The sequence below is a fragment of the Adiantum capillus-veneris genome, chromosome 12, assembly GCF_014529385.1.
Source record: "Adiantum capillus-veneris isolate H3 chromosome 12, ASM1452938v2, whole genome shotgun sequence".
Lineage (NCBI taxonomy): Eukaryota > Viridiplantae > Streptophyta > Polypodiopsida > Polypodiales > Pteridaceae > Adiantum > Adiantum capillus-veneris.
Window position 1 is genome coordinate 153,043,298 of NC_140942.1, and position 23,210 is coordinate 153,066,507.

Consider the following 23,210-nt stretch of genomic DNA (forward strand, 5'->3'; position numbering starts at 1 on the left):
TACTTCTCATTTTGTGCTCCAAGGAAAACTTTCTAGGGATGATTGGACATGTATGTTGACCGAGGCTACAATGCTAAAGAAGTAGGGAAAGGTATCCATAATATTTTGTGCTCGTTTGTGAGAGTTGTAGTGACCAAAAGTTGTTTGAGCATAGTGCCTATTGAAGCTTTTTTGGTGAAAACATGCAGGTGTGCTACTATCAACCTTACAATCCTCATGCAGCAAATGACATTGAAAAGCCCTTTATTCTTATCATTCAAGACCAATGGATGTTGGAAATGGCTATGCGATTCTCGCGGCATAACTCATGGGCTATTGATAGCACTTTTAAGACGAATGCATTTGGGCTACCACTATATGCCGCTGTCTTGCCAAACCAACATGGTGTGGGTATTCCAATTTGGTTTATGATGTGCTCTAATGACCCAGGCTCACACCATGAGAGGATAGCACTAGAGATAACATTATCTACAATCCTATCTAGAATGGGGAATGTTAGACCTACCGCCCTTGTCATTGACAAATCTGCTTTGGAGCTTGAAGCATTCTCAAAGGTCATCAATGGAGATGAATGTTGTTGGCATTCTTATGAAACAGGACCCCGAGAACAACGTTTTTGCCACATTATTGTGTGTTGGTTCCACACAAAGAAAGCATGGGTGGAAAATCTTCTTCCAAAGGTTTGTGGACTCTTCTTTGTGAATGCAATGCATGTGTGGGTCTGTGTGCACCTTGATAACCAATTTTTCTTGTATATGTAGGTACCAAAGGAGCTCCAAGATCATCTTTATTCATCAATGACAACACTTATGCATGCCTTCAACAAGGTAGAATTTGAGAATCACTACCAAGAACTTCTTCAACACTATGCAGCTCATGTTAATGTGCAGAGGTATGTGACAAATGGTTGGTGTGGACGTGACTTCCCATGGCACAGAAGATGGCCCAAGTTTGGTCGTTTATTCAACTATGGAAATGTTGACACTGCCAACTTAGTGGAGATATTGTGGCAATACATAAAGTATACCTTATTAGACGCGCGGATCAATAGATCTATTGTGGATCTCTTGCATGCTATTGTGGGTGATTCAACAACTGGCACCAGAATGGGTGGTACTTTATTGGAGTTCTTCAAACAAAAACAAGAAATAGGTAAGACAAGCACTCATGGATTGATTTCTCTCTTTGTTATGAAAGAGGGATCTTAAACTTGATTTGGTATTGTTACTCTAGTTGACTCGGGCCGCTACAACATCCGGGGCTCTTCAAAGCAACACACTACGAGATTACATGGTGGGGAGAAAATACTATAAATGTACGAGGGTGATCCTTCCACCTTGGAAATTTTGAATGAGATGACACTATTATTCAAGGTTCGAAGTATTTCTAATACAAGCCACTGGCATCATGTGAGCATGTAATGCAACTATTGTGATTGCCTAGATTGGGCAAGCGGGTGTAAACACCTATATACACTTCACCTAATCATAAAGAAGTACTTTCCACACTTGTATCCCTTCATTCCAACTGTGGATAATGACAATGCTGTTGATAAAGATCTCCAGAACACAGAAGATATCAATGAATATTTCGCAGGCAACTCAATTGAGGATGGGGCTGATGATAATGAGGTCTGAAATGTGTAAGCGAGGCCAGAAGCATGCTTACAAGGATTGAAGAAGGCTTGAAGGACAATGATCCGGCTCAAAAAGCAGTCTTGTTACGTGAACTCAACATTTGCAAGGATACCTTACTAAAGACCTCGCCACCGAAGGTGATTGAGATGCCTATATGGCAAATACAAGCACATGTGACTCAAACAAGACTTGGGCATGGGAAGATGCCACAAGACGTGGAGCCAAATATAGAGGTTTATGACCCTAGGGTTACCATTACATGTGCAACTTGCCATGCATTATTGCCTTTATTGTCACAACATACCCTTCCAGATGGAAAGACCTACCTAATAGATAAACATGTGAGAATATGATATCCCAACAAATGTAATATGCAAGATTATTTCTTGTACATCGAGAGAAACCCCAACAGATGAGAGAGACTTTACAATGGTTCAAGACAATGGTGAAGTTCCGTAATGTGTTTGCATCCCAATGGAGGCTTGTGCTCGTATGATGGATCCATTTTGGTCATGTATATTATTTGGTTTAATCAAGGTTTATGTCTATTTCACTTCTAGTTACACTTGTCTTGATACTCTTCCACTCAATATATGAATTTACATTTGGTTTGCAATATGGTATGCTCTAGGAATTTTTGTGGTGCTCACACCAAATCAACCCCTAGTTCACTTTTAGTTCACCCTTAGATTACCCCTAGTTCACTCTACCAATGCTCATCCCTAGTTCATCCATAGTTCACCCTTAGTTCACCACTGTAGGGCCAAAACTCATGCTCTCGAGAATCATTCTCAGATTAGGTCCCTAGTTTATCCCTAGTTCACCCTTAGTTTACCACTGAAAGGCCTTAACCATGCTCTCAGGAATCATTCTCAGATTTGGTCCCTAGCTCATCCCTAGTTCACCCTTAGTTCACCACTGCATGGCCAAAACCATCCTCTCGGGAATCACTCTCAGATTTCCTCCCTAGTTCACCCCTAGTTCACCTCTAGTTCACCATACTGAAATTAGACTAGGTCACCCCTAGTTCACCCTTAGTTCACCATTGCAAGGCCCAAAACCATCCTCTCGGGAATCATTCTCAAATTTCCTCCCTAGTTCACCCCTAGTTCACCCCTAGTTCACCTTACTGCAATTTGATTTGGTCCCTAGTTCACCCTTGGATCACCCCTAGTTCACCCAGATTTCCTCCCTAGTTCACCCTTTGTGCACCCTTAGTTCACCCTTGGGTCACCCCTTATGCCTAGTTTGTATCACAAATGGAGGCTTCATTGTCATGTAACTTGCATTACCTTAGTTCAAGACTCGGCTCCTTATATTTTATAGCAATTCCTCGTTATCATTTGAGCCTTTTACCCCCACAATAATTGGTCTATCGTTGTCATGTAATTTGCATTACCTTAGTTTAAGACTCGGCTCCTTATATTTTATAGCAATTCCTCGTTACCATTTGAGCCTTTTATCCCTACAATAATTGGTCTATCATTGTCATGTAATTTGCATTACCTTAGTTCAAGACTCGGCTCCTTATATTTTATAGCAATTCCTCGTTACCATTTGAGCCTTTTACCCCTACAATAATCGGTCTATCATTTTGTGTTGATCACCCCATTTCTCGCAAGGTTGATCTTCACTCGTAAGGTTTTGGCAACAAGTGCACCTACCTTGGTCACTCTTAGAGAATTATAGTCGATCTTAACACATCATTTTTACATGCTCACACATCATTTTTTACATCATAACACATCATTTCTCACATCCTAACACATCATTTCTCACATCCTAACATATCATTTCTTACCACACATGAAATAGACAAATTGAACGACATATTGTAGAGAATAAAAACATCCCTCTTAATATGTACAAAAGGTAGGCAATCAATAGCAAGAGTAAATGCACAGAGAGACATATTGGAGGAACCAAGATGGATTATATTGCACTATGCTCTCATAAGATCTCAAAAGTTACATCACATAAGTTTTTCATATAATAAAGCGATTTCCAACGCATGAGATAAAAAAGATATGCTACATAGATATCCTAGTATGGGGTGTCCAAAACACATCATCCTTGCACTCCATCAAGTCCTAGAGACTTTTTGCTCCATGCTATAAGCTCCTGTTTTAGCCTTTGAACGGATCGATGCTTGAACCAAGTCTTTGTGAGATGTACATCAAACATAGAGAGTTAGTGAACCATGTAAATCACTAAAGATAGACCATCACATAAAGTTAAGTGTTTTTTCAATGAAAAACGTTTACATACCCAGCTCTTTGATCGTTTGCCAAAGGCCCCAGCAATAAGGTACTTCATATAAGCCATAACATAAAACCCACAATCATGGGCATTTGGTTGATGAGGAACCTAAAGAAATGCATCAATTTTCAATAGTGAAAAATCATATAAATTGATCTTATCAACATGACAACACATGCGTACAACACTTGAGCCATTGACACACCTCAGGTATTTCTAGTGGTGAAAGTCCTTTTCTTGGTTTTTCCATGAACTCTTTCAAACCCTCGTTCAAACAATTGTGAGATAGAATCTCAAGAACCCTACAAGGAAAGCTCTTAGATCCAACTCTCACCCCATAACCTCTATATTCCTTACCACATACATACCTATAAACACTAGCAAGATAGGTTGTGCCATTAGAATCCGGCAATGAATTGAAGTACATGATAGAATGTGAATCCCATGGAAATTTGTCAAGCTTTTTGAAGTGATTGTTGAAGATGACATAAAGGACCCAATGGTTCCTTAAACAAGACATAAATATGCAACAAATTAAGCATGACAACCAAAGGTACATCACATCACTTTCAAGCTAAAAGAAAGTGAATAAAGCATACCTACTAACCATTGGTAGAAAAAGGAACCAATGTTGAGACATATCTAAACCGTGCAAGTAATTCTTGATAACTCCAATGTCCTCATGGTGACGTAGTGTAACATAGTCATACCATAAACTATCCATGAACCAAACTTTGTCTAAAATCTCTTTAGGCAATGTGTTTTCTATCCAACTATCACCATAAAAAACAAAGACATTGGTTGAAAACTTACATAATACACGAAATATTTTTGAAAGCATAGAAATGAGCTTTAAGCTATACTTACATCATAAACAATTTCATTCTTTTTGTGGAAGCTTTGGCATGAGAAATATCTTCAAGCATTTTCATGTCCACTTTCGAAATTATATTAGATCGATGAGATCTAAAGTGAATTGATGATCCACTTTCAAAACTGTCAAAGCAAATTCATACATTAACAAATGATAGAGAATGTCAAACCTTTAGAGGATGGTAATATTCACCTTGCTTTTATGGACTCGTTGCCATTACTACTACGTGCTTCCAAGTTTATTCCCCCGTTGCTTATCACCAAAGAATGTGGCATGTCGCCTTTGCAAATAGGAGAGTCACTAATCATTTGGATTTGCTTTGACGAACCAATGGTCACCCGAATTTAAAGTATATTGACAAGATCAGGAGAATCTAAGTAACATTATCTACTATATACATGATTTATATTTCTACATGAACAAAGTTTTTCCCTTTTTCCTCTTTGAATGGACAACGGATTTTCAAGAAAGGAAGCACCTAACGGTACGGGAGTACCCTCTATGAATTTCATTTTTTTTCCTTGCTTCACGGGTGCAAGCAAAGGACCATGACCATCATCCAATGTGAGATTTGGCTACAAGACATGCAACTCATTTAACACAAAATTCAAAATCCGCATCATACCATACAATTAGTCATTTAAATAACGACACTACATGCGACATACCGGAGTACATGCTTGCTCAATATCAACTTTCTCCTCTACTTTTTTGTCCTCTACGTTTTTCTCTTCTTTACGTATTTTTCCACTAGGGTTACGCTTCTAAAAAGAGTCAAAAGCGAAGAGAAAAAAAAACTTAATCCTTAAAACAAATAAAAAGTGATAGTTACGATATATATGCTTACGTTCATTTCGAAGCCACCATCAATCCGTTTTTGTATAGCCGCCATGCGTACATCTTTTGTGCTCATGTAGTCCCCTAATGGATTGGCCATTTCTCTTTCTACAAAAGCTTCTTTCGATCCATTTGCTAGCTTCTCACTCTCATCGAAAGCATTCCATTTTCGAAGCAAGGACTTCTCCCTCCCTTGTAGAAACTTTGATTTGTTTCTCTCGAACTTATAAGCCGCATCCTTGAAGCGCACCTTTGATTGCTTCTCGTATGTGTTTGTCCTTGACGAAGTCCGATTCATCATGCCTCGAGGTTGACCACCCTTGCGTAGCGAGATATCACACTCGGTGCCATGATCATCTCGAAGATGGTCCATCACGTCGACCCTCTTCTTGTAACATATTTTGTTAGCCCGGGCACTCTTCCGTTGCAATGCATTGACGAGTTTTTCTCCCATTGTCACGCACAATTTTGATGTAGAGCGGCCTCGCATCTTCCATCCCTCATGATTGTTTATTTGTGAGCTTCTTGAAGCGCGACACTTAATTGAATGCTCCTCCTCCTACAGCTTAATTGAATGCTCCTTCTCTTAAAACTTAGGCACAGAGCTGAAGGTATAAGGCATGGTATTAAGCTGTTGCAAACATATAGTGCAATCAAAGCTTTTTTATGTCTACCCGAGCATATGATACTGTCGTAAGTTTGAATGCTTCAATAATTCAATAAGGTAATAAGAAGAGGCGGCATAAAGGAACTAAGGTAATTGCATTGCCGCGCATGAAGCTGCAGTAGTAATTGCCGCGCATGAAACTGACTTCTGCAGAGAGAACTGGTTGGGGTAGCGTGAGCGCAGGGAACCAGGTGCTGCACGCACAGGGGCTGTAGGGAACCAGGTGTTGCATGCTCGTGCAGGGCCGCAGGGGCTCGCGCTGGGGGCCGACCTGACGCAGGATAGCGTAGCAGGTGAACGCAGGGGAGAAGAACGAGGGGAGGCACGAAAGCCGGAACGCAGGGGACACAGCTTGGCCTAGTTCACCCTCCACACTGAATCAAAAGCGGGAATTGAATGCTCACGCTCCACACTCAATAACTACGCCGCCATCGCATGAACCGAGGTCCCCCCTCTCCCCCCCCCCCCCCAATCGCACGGCTCTCATCCCCCCTACTCCCCCAGCCCTCGGTCCCCTCTGGAATCCAGTCGTGCCACATAGTGACGAGGGTATCCTAGTGGAGTTGCCACTCTTGCCCAAGAAATTTGAAGATTTTGCAAAGGAGGAGGTTAAGAAAATGTTTCAAAGGGTTGGCCTATAAACTTTAGTCTATGTGACTTGATTAGCCTGTTTCGCACTATTGTCTCTATTCAATTGGTCATTGGTTCAAATTCAAGGGAAGATGTGTTGAGTATGGTCTTTGTCCTATGTACCAACTCATGGTGTGCACCTTTTCTTGTCCAACCAAAGCCTATGCGGCACCTACTCATATGACTCCCATGTGATCTTTGTGAGGTGTAGATAGAAATAGCTGAAGTGTAAAAGATACCAAAGGAGTATCCTAGCTTCATGGGTTAACTCTCCTTTGTAGGGGCTGATTTGCAAGCCTCTTGATACCCTCACATAGTTGTACTACCTTCTTGTACTACCCTTTAGTTTCTCTTGCCACTCCTACTGAATGAGCCATCCTTTGTGCACATTCTAATTCATTTTTCAATAATAGCAAGTCTAAGCTTTTTGAGTTATCTCTTGTTACACTACTAAGTACACTCTTAGTTCTCATGTTTATCATAAATGCTAGTGTAATTAACCCTCCTCCCTAGCCCAACAATCCTTATTGCATAATCTTTAAGTATGCATCATAGGGTTGTAAGAAATGTAGAACTAAGTAGGATCTTGTAGCAAGGAGAGTAGAGAGAGATATGATGGCAATTAGAATAGTGAAAAATCAAAATTTAGATCGGCACTATTACAAATTGATGACATCATTCACCCATGCGCTCTCAAGGTAGAGCTTAGATGTCGATATAGACGACTAGAGCTAGTAGGTAGAAATACAAGGGGTTGGTTATCCTTCAATATGAATGTCGTGCTTCATGAAGATGGCCTCCTTATATAGTGCTATGGGTGGGTGGTAGATAAGTGAGTGTGAGTGTGAGTGTGTGTGTGTGTGTGTGGTGGGCGGGGGGGGGGGGGGATATTGACTATGCCAACCCAACGTCTACGGCCACATATAGCCTTAGTATCGCAAGGAGTATTTGGAGAATATCCTTCAAAATTTTCCTCGAGGCGTTATCCACAAACCCTTGCCTAGGGAGCCGCAAGCCCCCCCAAACCCCGAGTCGAGGATGCTCGCCACGCTTCAAACCCCAAGGTTGGGCTCTTGAATTTGCTCTGTACTATTCACAATCACAAATAAAGACCTCATCAATGTGCAAGCTAGAATCCACCAAATATATGTGCATTATTAGCGTCTACAAACTGTGCAACATACAGTGGGCATTGCAGGTATACTAACAAGGGTGTCTCAATATGAGAAGCATGCATTAGGCAAGCTGTAATTGTTCAACCCATTCACATGCACTTGAGATTCTTAACTCTTGGCTTCAACCACCAAATAAGATATGAAGGCACTTTTTTCCACTATATTTTTTCCCTTCATCTAAACCTTTTATTTACTTTCAATAAGATAAGACTCGTTATCAACCAAACATGCCTAATTCATGACAAGGGTTGTCACAAGGCATCACCAAGTTGAGGAAGAGAGTGTCCCATGCAAGAATATTTCCCATCCATGATCAAGACAAGACAAGGAGTGCATCTATTGCTTCCTTATTCTATAAAGACTAAATAACCACAAGAACAACAGATACATCCACCATTACAAAGATAACCAACTATCAACTAAAGTCAAACCCACCGCTTCTTCCCATGGTAACCTCTTCAATTGAATGTATTCATAAGTTAGTTGTTGCCAACTCATTCCCCATACTTCATCATCCATCCACACTATGGTTGAGAATTTTTAAATGGTCATCTAATTGCTCAAAAGGGCTATTCAACAAGAGAATTTCTACCCTACTTTTTGCTGCCTAATCAAATTTTAATGCCAATGCAACTTAATCGAGCCACATGCAACTTAGTCGAGCCACATGCAACTAAAGTTTTTCTGTTTTATTCCAAGTCTCTTAAGCAATCAATTTTTGACTTGGCAAATTGATTCAAAAAAACTCTTTCATACACTTAACAATTTCACCTTGGGTATTTGCTACCTAATCAAAGTCTAATGTCAATGCGACTTAATACAGCCAGAAGTGACTAGCCTTCATCTAATGCATTCTAACTCTCTTGAGCAACCAACTTATGACTTTACAATTTTATCAAAAAGCCTCTTTAGTATGCTTACCAATTTCACCTTGGTATCCTTTACAAAGGAGTGTCCAAGGATGGACACTCCCTAGACTAGGGGGGAGTTGTGCTGTGGCTATCCACCACAGATCCAAAAAGACCCATCGCCTTCCTCACTACGCCCCACTGGAAGAGGTGATAACATCGAACTTAATAGCTGTGGAAGGAGCAGGAGTAATGTCAATAAGCGCATACAAGGTTTGCATGTGCCAATTATGGTTTGGTCAACCATGCTGACAATGGTCAAAAGCTTGGTCTACCATGATAAATGGATGATAAGAGTGGAATATCAAGGCCTAATAAGGTATATGGAGTCCAAATGTATCATTTTGAATAGGTCTTTGACCTTCTTTAAGTATTCCCGTAAAACTTAAAAAATAGGTCAAAGGGACTTATACACAACTCACATGCTATGTTTACGTTTCTTTTCTTCTCATAGGTCATAATTGACCTTCGCAGACAATAATGAAATCCCTCCCCACCCCACTTCCTCTGATCTTCACTGAGTTATGGAAGTGTTTAAACTTGTTTCAAGCCAAAGAACAGCGCACACTTTCTTCAGCCTCCAAAATCTGGATCAAACTAATGCACAAAATGTTGTTAAGATCCAAGACTCTCAAAAATTACAATGCTTCCAATTCTATGGGCACATCCTCAAACTGCAGTGGCAGTTTACACAGCAACATGGGGATGTATTCTGTTGCAAAGACTCTATGGAACAATATTCGATATACAATGTCGATCCCGTAGAGGAAAAAAAATGGCTGATGTCAAAAGAACCAGACTACCCAATAAAATTAAAACTTGAATTTTGAAAATGCTCAGGTGATTACAACCTCCACCGAGGAAATCAGCCGGTCCTTACGCATGTTGTATTCCCCAACCTCCAACACCTATTAAGCCCTCTTCATCTCATGCAATAATCATGACAAAAGATCACCATTGCCACGTAGCCCATGCTCCTTTGGCTCCAGCATGTCATGACATCCATAGTGATCCATGTAATCTGGGTCTCAGAGATCCTGATGAGATGACAAAGCTCTTGCAAAATTTTGCTTTCTGCACCCAGCAGCAGTAAGGACACTCACAGGAACGACTGTCCCAAACACTACTAGTCATTCCAATCCCTGCGTTCATCGTCTCCATTCACAAGTACTTCACCATCTGCCGGTTCCTCATAATCGTCACCATTGACAAGCACTCCACCATCTTCATGAACAAACTCTTCAATCATGACCTCAGCATCTTCAGCTTCCTCCTCCGCCTTCAAAATCACAAGCATAAGCGAATGAGAAATCCTCAATAGACTCCAATCTGCAATTACAATATTACCGACCTTTGACATACAGATAAACAGAATTTACTGTAGTACCTCATGATAGGTGTCCCCATTTTCAGCAGCTTCATCTCCTCCATTTAAATGCAAGGCCTTCATTTCCTCAATAATGTTCATTTTTGTGCGTCCCAAATGGTTCATGTACTCATTAGCTGGTAAAAGGTTCTCTCTGACACCATCCCACAGACAGTGAATGTACTGTAACTTTTGCTTTAACATGGGCAAGCGGCAAACAGAAATGATACCTGAGGGGTTTCATTCTTGCTTCCGCCTCTAAAGCCCATTGCCAGTCTGTAAACAAGTTCGGATATTCTTGAGGATCCGCCAGAGATTCCGCAGCCTTTTGATTGATCTGCTTTGTTCACAGTAGACTCATTCAAACTCAAAACATGTTGCTGTTGAGCTCACTGAATTTTCAAACCAGCGAAGTATCATCTCTCACCTTTTTCAGGTCATTGCGCCAAAGCTTGACAATCTCGGAAACTTTACTAGGAAGGTATGCTCGGGCCATGAAGGCAGCTTCAGGTATGCGGTTACTGGGGACAATCAACAACAAAAGAAATAGATTAGAAATAGATTCAGATTGGATGTCCATCATTCAGTAGTCTCAGAACCTAAACGCAAAAGTTCATTCAGGTTAAGACAATACCTATCAACCAAAAGTTGCAAACACTCTTCAAGCTGTCCAAGCATAAAGAGGCATACAAAGGCCACGTTGATCTTCCCCTTCCCTTGAGCTAAAGAAGCTAGCTTTTTCATTCCTGTTGAGTTTCCAAGCGACGAATATAACAGTAACAAACCACTTAAATCTTCCGCCTTCGTCATACACTCCTCAGCAACATCCAGCTGCATCCACACAACAACAGCCAAAGGCACTGCTAAAATTGATAGGCAGCAAGCAAGACTTCATCACATAAAACAATATCTTGACATATAAATATTGTAAAAAAAGCCTCTTTAGGGTGTATTAAATTATGTCAAGCTGAGTGGGCACGATCATTCTATCATATACAAGTAGCACCTGTTCTTTATGCAACTCCCGTTACATGTTATATATACGCATAAACTACCTATTTATTGTTTAAATTATAGGTACTGAGGCTTACATGAATCTTAGATTGTCAAAATTTCACTCTAAAAATCTATGCTTTTTATTTTAGAGACATCCACTATAAAGTTCCCCAAAAATAATCAATTTGGAGATAGTATAGCTAATTTTTTACAAGAACACAGTTGGAGCATCTGAAATTGAGAGCTCTACATTTTTGACAGATTGTGCACATGAGAAAAATTTCAGAATGGGGCTACATCAACAAGATTTATGCTGAATTAGAGCCCCAAAAAATAGGCATTTCTTGGTTCTTATCTATAGGCTCAGGCTCACTTGGGATCATAGTTTCACACAATAGGGTGTCTTCCCTAAGTCAATAAAACATCAGCTCCATCATGCACAGTACTAAATATGACTACATCCCCACTAATGTCATCAGTGCTCAATAGTGGGTGTAAATTAGGTGTCAATATATGCTCTCACACAGGCGCACGCCCCCCCCCCACCCACCCATAGGCATACAACTATACAAGGGTCTGCGTACTGATTTTCTATTGTAGCTCTAAAGAAGTAAAGACCAACACTATTGAATCCCTATCTATACAATAGGTGCCATTTTGATAGAAAGAATCAGCGTAATATGTATCGGACAAAAACTTCACAATGTGATATCTGCATGTCCACTATTTGACTTTAACCGTATAACTAGAATAATCCAGAAAAAACCTAGATTCAGCTATAAACAAAAGTGTCATCAACAAGACAATATGACTATCAGCTCCATCAGGCACAGCATTCACGAAATACTGCCACATTTCCTTTAATGTCGTCAATGCCTAATAGTAAGCCTACATCCAAAGACCTGAGACAGCCAATATGTCCTTGGGTCTTGGGGACATGCCAAAATGTGCTAGGTGATAACAACAAGAATATAATCAGAATATGGCCAATCACAATCAATACAGAGAGACCATAATTCAAAATCTCTTTGCCGGGATGGAAGACCTAATACAACAAGCTATGCCAGTGCCCTGAACTTGACTGTGCTAGGTTTCCCAAAAGGCACCCTTATTTGCCAAAGCAAAAAACTCCAAAAGGTAGCAAAGTGCCATTAAATACCACAATAGCCTGACCCAGGAACAAGATCAAAAAGAATGTTGAGCAAGCGTGCTCTTTTGGCTCATGCTAGTTATAGAGAAACTTGGCAGCCTACAAGGACTTGCAAATAGCAGTGGAAAGATGTGAATAGATGCAGTGTAGTACATGTAAAGCAAGGAACGCAAAGCAAACATTTACAAGTAGGTCATGTACGATCTGACAACAATGCATAGCCCTGATCAGCTAGCATAGCAACCCCCCATGAAAACTAATATGACTCGAGAATTCTGGACTCCACCCCATTGCCTTGTTTCATAATCTAAAAGGAAAATTCACAAGACTTCACACAAGGGACGGGGCAAGATTCACCTTTCCCGATGACATTGCCAACTCCCCAAGCTGCTTCCATTTAGACTCGCTTTGGGCTTTCTCTGCAATATCCTGAACAAGCAACGACATCAGATGTTTGATGGAGAAGTTTTTTGAAACATTAAACCATACTGGCAATTGGCAATGCCTCTAAACACAACAGCTGTTCAACTTTTTGCTTAACCTCCAAAATGATTTTATGGAGAATTTGTGTTGATCTTTTACTCATTAAATCAAATTCTAATACTTGAATAGAGCAATCGTAGTTGCACCTTTGCCACTTCCAACTCCCCTAACTGAACAGCGAGATCGAATTTATAGTCAGGATCTGTGACAATTGCAAGCGCTTCTACGAGCATGTTGCGGGACTCCAGAAACCGAGCAACACTATGGCCAGATGAACAAAAAGTGTCATTCTTTAATACAATGGAACTAAGACCAAGACAGTCTAAAAAAGGCTTAATGCTTCAACGCTAGAAGATACCATTTAATAAACTAGGATGAGTGAACAAGTGAATGGCAGACCTATTATATTGCTCCTTTGGTATGGTGGGCAACACCTCTTCAGCCCTTTCCATGTCTCCTCTCATAACAAGGGTTTTATACTCAATGAGACTAAGCAACAGGGTGTAGCTCATGATGCTGCAATACCACAAGAATCTCAAAGAATATCCATAGTCAAAAAGATGCAAAAAACAGCAAACAGCTTGAAGCCTCACTTGAATTCCTTGTCAATCAGATAAACTCTACTTTGGCTTGCAAGATAGCCAAGTAGATACATAGGCCGATCCAAATGATACATGGTGGTGACCTGCACAGTAAGGCAATGCCCAAGGAAAAACATAAAGAAACAACTTAAGCCCATTGCTGAATGGATCAATACACAGAAAAAAATTGAGCCCACTTCCAGATGGACACACGTATACAATGTGTACCTCCCCTCCAACACAGTAGTTCAGACGCCAAGCTGAATTGTTGTAGATGAAGCAATCACCAACCCAGATACCAGTGCGAACTCGCTCTGAAATCTCATGCAGTAGTTCAAAGGCATCCTCAGCACCTTGTTCATCTAGCGGCTTACCAGACTCTGTATGGGCAGCCACAGCATCTCGCTGCCAATGAGTGCATGATCACAAAGAGACCGTGTCATCAATAAAATCAAAGAAAATAGAGACAACGAGGAAACCTTCGCTATTATTAATGAAACTCCCAGGAAATGACTCACATACGTTATATTTCAGAATGTAGAAGGAGTTGTCACTGGAAATCGTTACTAGGTCACCACTGTCAGCCCAATAAATATCCTACATAAATATAATGGAATTCAAGTGAGTTTCAAGTCGACATCCAGCAATAGCAAAGGGACCCTTTTCATCTCCACCTAGAGAAATCCAGGAACATGCCTAAATTCACCATAAACGACAGTAAGAGCCAAAAAGTCATGCCTAATCATCCCCACAAGACTATCAGCATTATATGTGTACCAGTAGAGTATAGTAACTTATTTAAAACAACAAAAAACGAGAGTATGAACATTGCCGCATATCGAAAAAAGTTTAGTAGGACCACTTATAGATATAGACCGGACCCACCTTCACAGCAACATCAATTCGCCGAATGACTCTGCACTCTGCCCAATCATAGAAGCATATGAAGTCATTTGAGCGAACAGCCAAAAGTGCTCCCCCATAGATACCTTCTGCAGAGAAGGTAGGCCGAATGCTTTTCCTTTCCTGCAGCAACCATTAACAAACGTCAGACCAGCTGAATTCGTGAATGTATAACCAGGTTAATAACCGAAACAGTAATCACAGAAAAATGTCAGGCAAAACAATTTTTTCTACTTTCTCATGGGCTGAATTTGAAGATGTATAACCAGATTAATAACCAAAACAGAAAAGGTTTCTTATAGGCTGAATTTGAAGATGTCTCAAGACGGGAACCACGTGCCAATAGAAAAGAACAAACTGAACAGACTTTTAGCACTTCATAACAACTGAACTGATAGAGAGAGAGAACACACGACACAGAGTGGCGGAATTCCACCCCAGAGAGTATTGGACCCAAACCTTGGCACCCCTTTTGGTATTTCTTTATATTGCATCAACACAGTACAGGCCGGTACTCCAGACTCTGCACCTTCTCCAAGAAGCATGCCAGAGAATGAGCCCTTTGCACATATTTAAAGGCCCTTGGCCTATGAAAAGCAGTTCACATGAAAAGCCTTCGGACTTAAAAGCATCTGGTCCAAAAGCTGCCAGTGCGTTTTGCGGAATTCCGTACAACTGCCATGTCAGCACTGTCAATGGAAAATCCGGAAAACTAACACGTCATCGATTGCTACGCAAATCCTTCTTTGTGTGTGTGTGGGTCCTGCTTTATGTCAATCCTTTATGTCACTTGGGCCCCATGGGACGAGGTCCCATAAGTTGGTAGGACTTCTTCTTCTTTTGTTGCTTGTTCTTCTTAGGGTTTAGGCCCTTCGGCCGCCATCTGCAAGTTGGCTCCATTCTTCAGGGCTTGACACGTCAACAATTTGTGACATCCCCCCTTCTTGAAAGAAAGTAATCGTCCGCAATTATAGCATATTTGCAAAACAACTCAAGTTAGCTCAAAAATTTTGGTGGGTCATTCCGAGGGACAATCAGTTTGCTATTTTTTTTGTTAAGGAGTTGGCTTCTCCTCTCTGCTCTTTTGATCAAGGAGTTGGCTTCTCCTTTCGGCTCTTTTGATCAAGGAGTTTGCTTTCTCCTTTCGTCCAATTCGGAACTCTTGATATCCTGGCGTAGTAAAATTAGCCATCACACCCAGACCGCACGGATCTTCCACGGGTGTCTTGATGCACTAAAATTACATACCCAGACAATCTCATCCAGTTAGGAATATTCAGTAGTTGGCACATCACAATGCAGCACAAATGCTCACATATGCATGTTACAAGGCATAGAAACATAAAGCCGCCGATGAGCACTCCCCCCGCAAATAACCATCCACGTCCGGGCCATGACCTATTCAACGACTCCCTCATCACTCCTCCCGCAAATAACCTAAAAATATCCGGGCCATGAGATATAGAGGCCTTTTACAACCAAACGCCCCCCAAACCGCAGCCTGCGTCGTTTGGAGGTGCTGAGAGTAACCACTACTCAGACTTCTTAATACTCCCCCCGTAAATAACCATCCAGGTCCGGGCCATAAGTAATAACAACAATACTCCCCCCGTAAATAACCACAAGGGTCCGGGCCATGAGTAAAAACAACACTTTTTCAAACATTTCAATACTCCCCTTGCAAATAACCACAAGGGTCCGGGCCATGAGTATGAACAAGCATTCTCAAACATCATTTCTCATTACTCCACCCGGGAGTAAAATTACCAATCATTGAAACCAGTATTAAAACCAACGTCAAACAATTCAAATCGGCACCAAGGCAGGTTTAAAACAGATATCATCCATTTCAAACAAATTCCAAACAGGATCACTAAACAAGTTCAAAGCAAAACTCTAACTTAAAAAGCAATCTCGACATCAGTCGAGCTGGAAAAGTTGACTGACTTTTCATTCTGAAACCTGCAGTAAAAATTAGGGTTGATTTCTTGCCATAAGGTCGTAGCCGACCACTAGCTCTTGGACAGATAGTGTTCCTCTGATAGCGATGGTAGTCCGAAGACATAGCAATCACACTGGACCTCCGAGGTTTTTAGCTCAAAAAGAGACACCTACGAGAGATGTCGAGAAATTTTGAGACATATTCTGCAAGGATTTCCATGGCAAGCATTTCAGGATACCCCACTCTGCCGGAAGTGGCACTTCGAAGGAAGATGTCAAAGCCATATAACTTCGGGCAAAAAATCTCTTGAAAGCTTGCCAAGCCCTTGGAGTGTGCGGCTTGGTAGCTATAGACATCAACATCTGCATGGCACTGCTTCTGAGAAAAACAGTGACTCGAAACAAATCTGGATCCTTCTCTTGCAAGTGATCTTTATGGCTTATGCCCTTGCCCTGTAGGACATGAGCGGTGAAGATGGGAGCGCGCCCGATGCGCGATGAAGTAAGGGTGGGAGTGGCTAATAAGTCCGGGGTCGGGGTACGAAGATACTTCAATTAAAATTCCAATAGTCTCTGGTTTGCTCTATCTACACTTTTGTAGGACCGGTATGCTTTCAAAAAAGCACACGCCTGATGCTCTGATACCACTGTCACAAGACGGGAATCACGTGCCAATAGAAAAGAACAGACTGAACAGCTTTCAGCACTTCAATAACAACTGAACTGATAGAGAGAGAGAACATGCGACACGGAGTGGCGAAATTCCAACACAGAGAGTATTGGCCCCAAACCTTAGCGCCCCTTTCGGTATTTTTTATATTGCATCAACACAGTACAAGCCGGTACTCCAGACTCTACACCTTCTCCAGGAAGCATGCCAGAGAACGAGCCCTTTGAACATATTTGAAGGCCCTTGGCCTATGAAAAGCAGTTCACATTGAAACCCTTCAGACTTAAAAGCATCTGGTCCAAAAGCAATGCCCAAAAGCTGCCAGCGCATTTTGCGAAATTCCGTACAACTGCCACGTCAACACTGTCAACAAAAAATCTGGAAAACTGTCACGTCATCAACTGCTACGCAAATCCTTCTTTGTGTGTGTGTGGGTCCTGCTTTATTTTAATCCTTTATGTTACTTGGGCCCCATCGAACGGGGTCCCATACGTTGATAAGACTTCTTCTTCTATTGCTTGTTGTTCTTAGGGTTTAGGCCCTTCAGCAGTGATCTGCAAGTTGGCTCCATTCTTCAAGGCTTGACACGTCAGCAATTTGTGACAGAATATGTATAACCAAATAAATAACCAAAACAAAAAAAGTTTCTTATAGGCTAATAACCGAAACAGAAACCATAGAAAAATGTCAGGCAAAACAATTAGTTCTTATGAGCTGAATTCATAGAGCCCAAAACCCTCATAAATAATTTGTAGCTACTAACAAGGTCAATGACCTGAACAGCAGTAGACATATAAACTCAAATACTTGCACGAGACTTAAGTGCAAATTGCCGTAGAATAAGACATACAAATCCAAGACACACATGATTTAAGCTTGTGAAAACATTGAGATCATATTTCAAAATTCTCTACAAAATACGACACCCATGTCAGCAATTTGAGTCCCAATCTTGAAGTCCTGTAACAACTATATATACAATAGGAGGGCCTAAATCAGCTCTCATTCAAGTTTCTATTTGTTAGCAATGCAAATAACAGCTGCAACTCCAGTTCCAGAAAAAATTGGGCCATTTTGGCTTCCAGCTATCAATAAATGCTCTCTTGTATCAGTCGCACACTCCAAGGACTTGGCAAGCTTTTAAGAAAATTTTTGCCTGAAGTTATATGGTTTCTGACATCTTTCTTCGGAGTGCAACTTCTGCCAGAGTGCGGTATCCTGAAATGCTTGCCATGGAAACCCTTGCAGATTATATCTTGAAATTTCATCTCTCAGTAGATGTTTCTTCTCGAGTTGATAACCTTGGAGGTCCGGTGTAATTGCTATGTCATGAGACTACCATCGCCGCCAGAGAAACATTGTCTGTCCAAGAGCTGATGGACCATGCTGTGGTCGGCTACGACCTTATGGAAGGAACCTAACCCTAATTTTTGGTGCAGGTTTCAAGATGGAAAGCCAATCGACTTTTTGAGCTCAATCAATGTCGAGATTGCTTTTACCTTGTGGTTATTTACGGGGGGAGTATTGTTGTTGTTACTTATGGCCCAGACCTGGATGGTTATTTGCGGGGGAGTATTAAGAAGTTTGAACAGTGGTTACTCTCAGCACCTCCAAACGACGTAGGCTATGGTCTAGGAGGCGTTTGGTTGTAAAAGGCCTCTATATCTCATGGTCCGGACCTTTTTAGGTTATTTGCGAGAGGAGTCGTTGAACAGCTCATGGCCCGGACCAGGATGGTTATTTGCATTTGGGGGGGGGGGGGGGGGGGGGGGGGGGGGGTCAATCCAACGGCGACTTCATGTTTCTATGTCTTGTAACATGCATATGTGAGCATTTGTGTTGCATTGTGATGTGCCAACCACTTATTATTCCTAATTGGATAAGATTGCCTGGATATGTAATTTAAGTGCATCAAGACACCTGTGGAAGATCAGTGCGGTTTGGGTGTGATGGCTAATTTTACTACGCCAGAATATCAAGAGTTTCGATATGGACGACAGGAGAAGCCAACTCCTTAACAAAAAAAAAGAGCAAACTGATTGTTCCTCGCAATGACCCTCGGAAAATTTTGAGCTAACTTGAGTTGTTTTGCAGATATGCTGTAATCGCCGACGATTACTCTCTTTCGAGAAGGGGGGATGTCACAAACTGCTAACATGTCAAGCCACTGAAGGACGGAGCCACTGTGCAGATCATTGGTCGAGAGGCCCGTCACAAAATGGTGACGTGGACAGCAGACCCCGAGATAAGCGCCGATAGGCTGACGTGGTAGGTTATACGGACTGCCATACTGATCTCCGGATTTTGCGCCGTGTTTCACGCTGGCAGTGCTAACATGGCCTGCCGTACGGATTTGCTGCTTTTCCGCTAGCTAAAATCCTACGCTGGCTGAATTAGCATGCTTTTGGGATAAGTTGCTTTATTTTCAAAAGCTTTTAGAAAGATGAATGCTTTTGGGGCTTTGCTTTTGGACATCCCTTGTAACCAATAAATAAGTGGTTAGGCCCTCACTTCTCAGAGCATCTGAACGCAGAGTCTGAGAGTGAGCACCTACCCACTCTCTTGTACTTTGAACACAGATTAATACAAAAAGAAATACCAAAAGGGACGCCAGTCTTTGGGGCCAATATCTCTAGGCACGGAACTACGTCGGGCCATGTAGACTCAAGTGTGAATTGTGAACTGTTTTGAAGTGAATCTTTGTTGTGTCGCGGTAGAATCTTGACTTGGGGTGTCCAAGTTTGTTACAGTGGTATCAGAGCGCGGCCGATTTCTCTTCTACCGGGAAATCGATCCTTTTCTCGCGACACTTATAGATTCCAACAGACAACAGTCGACTACATCTGCATCTAGGACTGCATGAGGAGATCACGAAGAAGATTCTCACAAAGAGTACGGCCCAACTCGGCCTATTCACACTGAGATTGAAGAGATGGAACGTCGACAATTGGTTGATGAGGCAACAAAGATGATGATCAACATTGCGAAGGATCCAAAATTTGTGAAATTTTTGACTCAGCAATCCTTCGAAGAAGGGCACACCCAATGGAAGAAGGCACAGAGCCACCCATCAAACCGGCACTCAAGAAACCTCCTTCTTCGAGGATGTTTACAGAACAAGAATTAGAAGAGGTGGTTGATACACGGATCAGTCAGCTTTTGCATGCGAACAACAAAGCCAAAAAGCACGACAAAGAGCAGAAAAAGGAACTGACTTCCCGGGTTATTTGGGTCGTCCATCTACTTTTGCATCGGCAAGAAAACAGAAGAAGCGTAAACAATTTGAAGGACTACCCACTTCTTCTTCTTCTTCTTCTTCAAGTTCTTCTAGCTCTTTTGACTCAAGTGAAGAAGACAGAAAAGGGGAAAAGCGAAGCAAAAAGCAAAGCTTTAGAAAGGGCAAGAAAAAGGCAAAAAAGCCTAAGTTTCGCCTAGTTTCTGACAGTTCTACAAAGGACTCATCCTCAGATAGTTTGGACTCTGACGATCACATGTTTAAGCAAAAAAGAAGCATTTTTATAAAGCCAACTAGTATGACTTCCTCGAAGATAAAAGCAAGAAAGTTAGAGAATTCAAAGAAGGTAGACAGTCAATCAAGTTTGACTCTTTTTCTGGATTTCGAGATGCTCCGAGGGCTTTGGCCTTCATACAGTAGTTTGACATAGCTTTCTCTGGAGGGCACTACTTAAGCACTCCAAGATTCGGAGGGCTACAAGACAGAAAAGGGAAAAAGAGAAGCAAAAAGCAACGCTTTAGAAAGGGCAAGAAAAAGGCAAAGAAGCCTAAGTTTCGCCCAGAATCTGACAGTCTTACAGAGGACTCATCCTCAAATAGTTCGGACCTCGACGATCACATAATTTACGCAAAGAAGAAGTATTTTTATAAAGCCAACCAATATGACTTCCTTGAAGATAAAAGCAAGAAAGTTAGAGAATTCAAAGAAGGTGGAAAATCAATCAAGTTTGACTCTTTTTCTGGATTTCGAGATGCTCCAAGGGCTTTGGCCTTCATACAGCAGTTTGACATAGCTTTCTCTGGAGGGCATTACTTAGAGCACTCCAAGATTCGGAGGGCTACCTCTTTCTTCAAGGGAAAAGCTCGAACATGGTGATCCACCCTTCAACTGAACAAGGAAGCTCCGGTTTAATGGTTGAAATTCAAAAGGCTTTTTATTTCTTCTTGGCTGACTCGGGAGTATAAACGAGATATAAGAACTGCTTGGAATCATCTTCGGATGACCAAGAGAGATTCTCTGGACGCGTATTGCGAGAGATTTTGGAGCTCTTTTCTACCAACCTCTTCATTTAAGAAGATCTCGTTTAAAGAACAAATTGAGCCGTTTTGATGCGGACTTCCTACAGAGACCCGAGACTATTGTTTGGAACAAAAGTCAGATTCTATTCAAGAATTGATGGGTCATGCGAAACGGGGTTTTGCCATACATTCGAGGAATCTGACTTACCCCACAGATGAGATCTTGACTCAAAGAACCGAGCAGACTTCTAAGAATGAAAGTAGAAAGAAAAAGAGTTCCCAAGAAAAGAAAGACGAGGATTCACGACCCCGGCTCACTCTACGGGAGAGGGCCAACTACATCAAAGAGGGGAAGCGTTTTTGGATGCGGGGAACATAGACACGTCTCCACGAAGTACCCTAAAAAGGCACAGCAAGAACAGAATGAAGACAGGCCAGAGAGTTTGAGAGCAGCTAAGGATCGTGGACGAAAAGGCAAGATAAAAGCAGGATTGGTTCCAAATTGTATGGGTAAATGACCCAAGCACGATTGCTGAAAGTGCAGAACTTTGTCGAGCTTGGGGCAAAGTGAAAGATCAAGAAGCCTTGATTTTCTTCGATGGAGGAGCCAAGGCAAACTTCATTTCACCTGAATTGGCGGCGCGGCTCGAGATTACACTCGATCAGATGGGACCACAAGCAGAGGCAGTTCTAGCGACACCCGACAAGCACGTGGCCATTACACCTGCCATTGGCAAACTTCGGTTGCATTGTCAGGGGTATTTGGGGCACGAGCACTTCTACATAATGCCCTTGGAAGGTTGTGATGTCCTCCTGTGAGTCCCTTGGTACCATAAGAACAACGTCGTGGCCGATTATTGGGCGAAGAAAGCCATATTGACTAATGAAAAGGGCCGAAAAATTGTACTTGATGTGAAATTGAAGGGCGAGTCTGTCCCCATTGTGTCGGCTTTGGCCATTTCGAAATTAATGAAATCCAGTCTGTTTGTTTACTCAATCTTTTTGAAAGAGTTGAATGATGAACATAGGACAAATATGTCTGAACTTGATAAAGAACGCCAAGATTTTCTCCACACTCATGCCGATTGCTTTTCTAAGGGCTTGTCAGGCGAGTTGCCAGCAGCTCGTCCTGAGGATCATATCATTGATCTGATACCTGGAAGCACACCACCGAACCGGCCACCTTATCGTGTGAGCCGAGCCCAAAATGAAGAGATTATGAACCAAGTGAAAGACCTCTTGGAAAAGGATCTTATCCAGCCGAGTACTTCACCTTACTGCTCTCCTGTGTTGTTGGTTTTGAAGAAAGACGGATCTTGGAGAATGTGCATTGATTATAGAGCTCTCAATAAAATCACCATCAAGAACAGATTTTCGATTCCGAGGATCGATGATATTCTTGAGCGACTACAAGGATCCTCTTGTTTCAGCAGGATCGATTTGAAGAGCGGATATCATCAGATCCATATTGCGCAGGGAGATGCCTACAAGACAGCTTTTCGGACGAGCTTCGGTTTATATGAATTTTTGGTGATGCCTTTTGGCCTTACCAATGCTCCAACAACCTTTAACCGAATGATGGACAAGATTTTCAGAGAGTACAGATCTTTTGTTGATTTTTCTTTGATGACATTATTGCCTTCTCCAAGAATGAGGCAGAACATAGACAACATCTGCTACGGGTCTTTCAAGCATTGTGAGATCACAAGTTGGTGATCAATGCAAAGAATTGTGAATTTTTCTCATCAGAGATACACTTTTTGGGACACATCGTCTCAGCAGCAGGAGTGCAGATGGACCCGGCCAAGATTGAGACTTTACGTGATTGGCCCAATTTGAAGAATGTCCATGAAGTTAGAAGCTTCTTGGGCTTATGTTC

General features: G+C 41.7%; 1 protein-coding gene and 2 pseudogenes across 1 annotated transcript in view; 1 reads left to right on the plus strand and 2 right to left on the minus strand.

The window, feature by feature from the left end:
* Window positions 1-1,990, plus strand: part of LOC147446698 (uncharacterized) — a 34,651-nt pseudogene extending 32,661 nt beyond the window's left edge.
* Window positions 1,991-3,763: 1,773 nt separating this feature from the next.
* LOC147446699 (uncharacterized) lies at window positions 3,764-7,281 on the minus strand (annotated as a pseudogene).
* Window positions 7,282-9,575: 2,294 nt separating this feature from the next.
* The window catches only part of LOC147446700 (coatomer subunit beta'-1-like), a 33,616-nt gene continuing 19,981 nt past the window's right edge, over window positions 9,576-23,210 (minus strand). Inside the window, exons 13-24 of the mRNA XM_086525874.1 lie at window positions 14,449-14,589; window positions 14,086-14,160; window positions 13,792-13,968; window positions 13,576-13,667; window positions 13,382-13,498; window positions 13,129-13,243; window positions 12,857-12,928; window positions 10,988-11,184; window positions 10,781-10,874; window positions 10,584-10,690; window positions 10,375-10,507; window positions 9,576-10,266 (exon numbers count right to left, since the gene is read on the minus strand). Of these exons, the coding sequence (XP_086382000.1) occupies window positions 10,114-10,266; window positions 10,375-10,507; window positions 10,584-10,690; window positions 10,781-10,874; window positions 10,988-11,184; window positions 12,857-12,928; window positions 13,129-13,243; window positions 13,382-13,498; window positions 13,576-13,667; window positions 13,792-13,968; window positions 14,086-14,160; window positions 14,449-14,589 (1,473 nt within the window). The 3' untranslated portion in view covers window positions 9,576-10,113. The remainder of the gene's footprint in view (window positions 10,267-10,374; window positions 10,508-10,583; window positions 10,691-10,780; window positions 10,875-10,987; window positions 11,185-12,856; window positions 12,929-13,128; window positions 13,244-13,381; window positions 13,499-13,575; window positions 13,668-13,791; window positions 13,969-14,085; window positions 14,161-14,448; window positions 14,590-23,210) is intronic.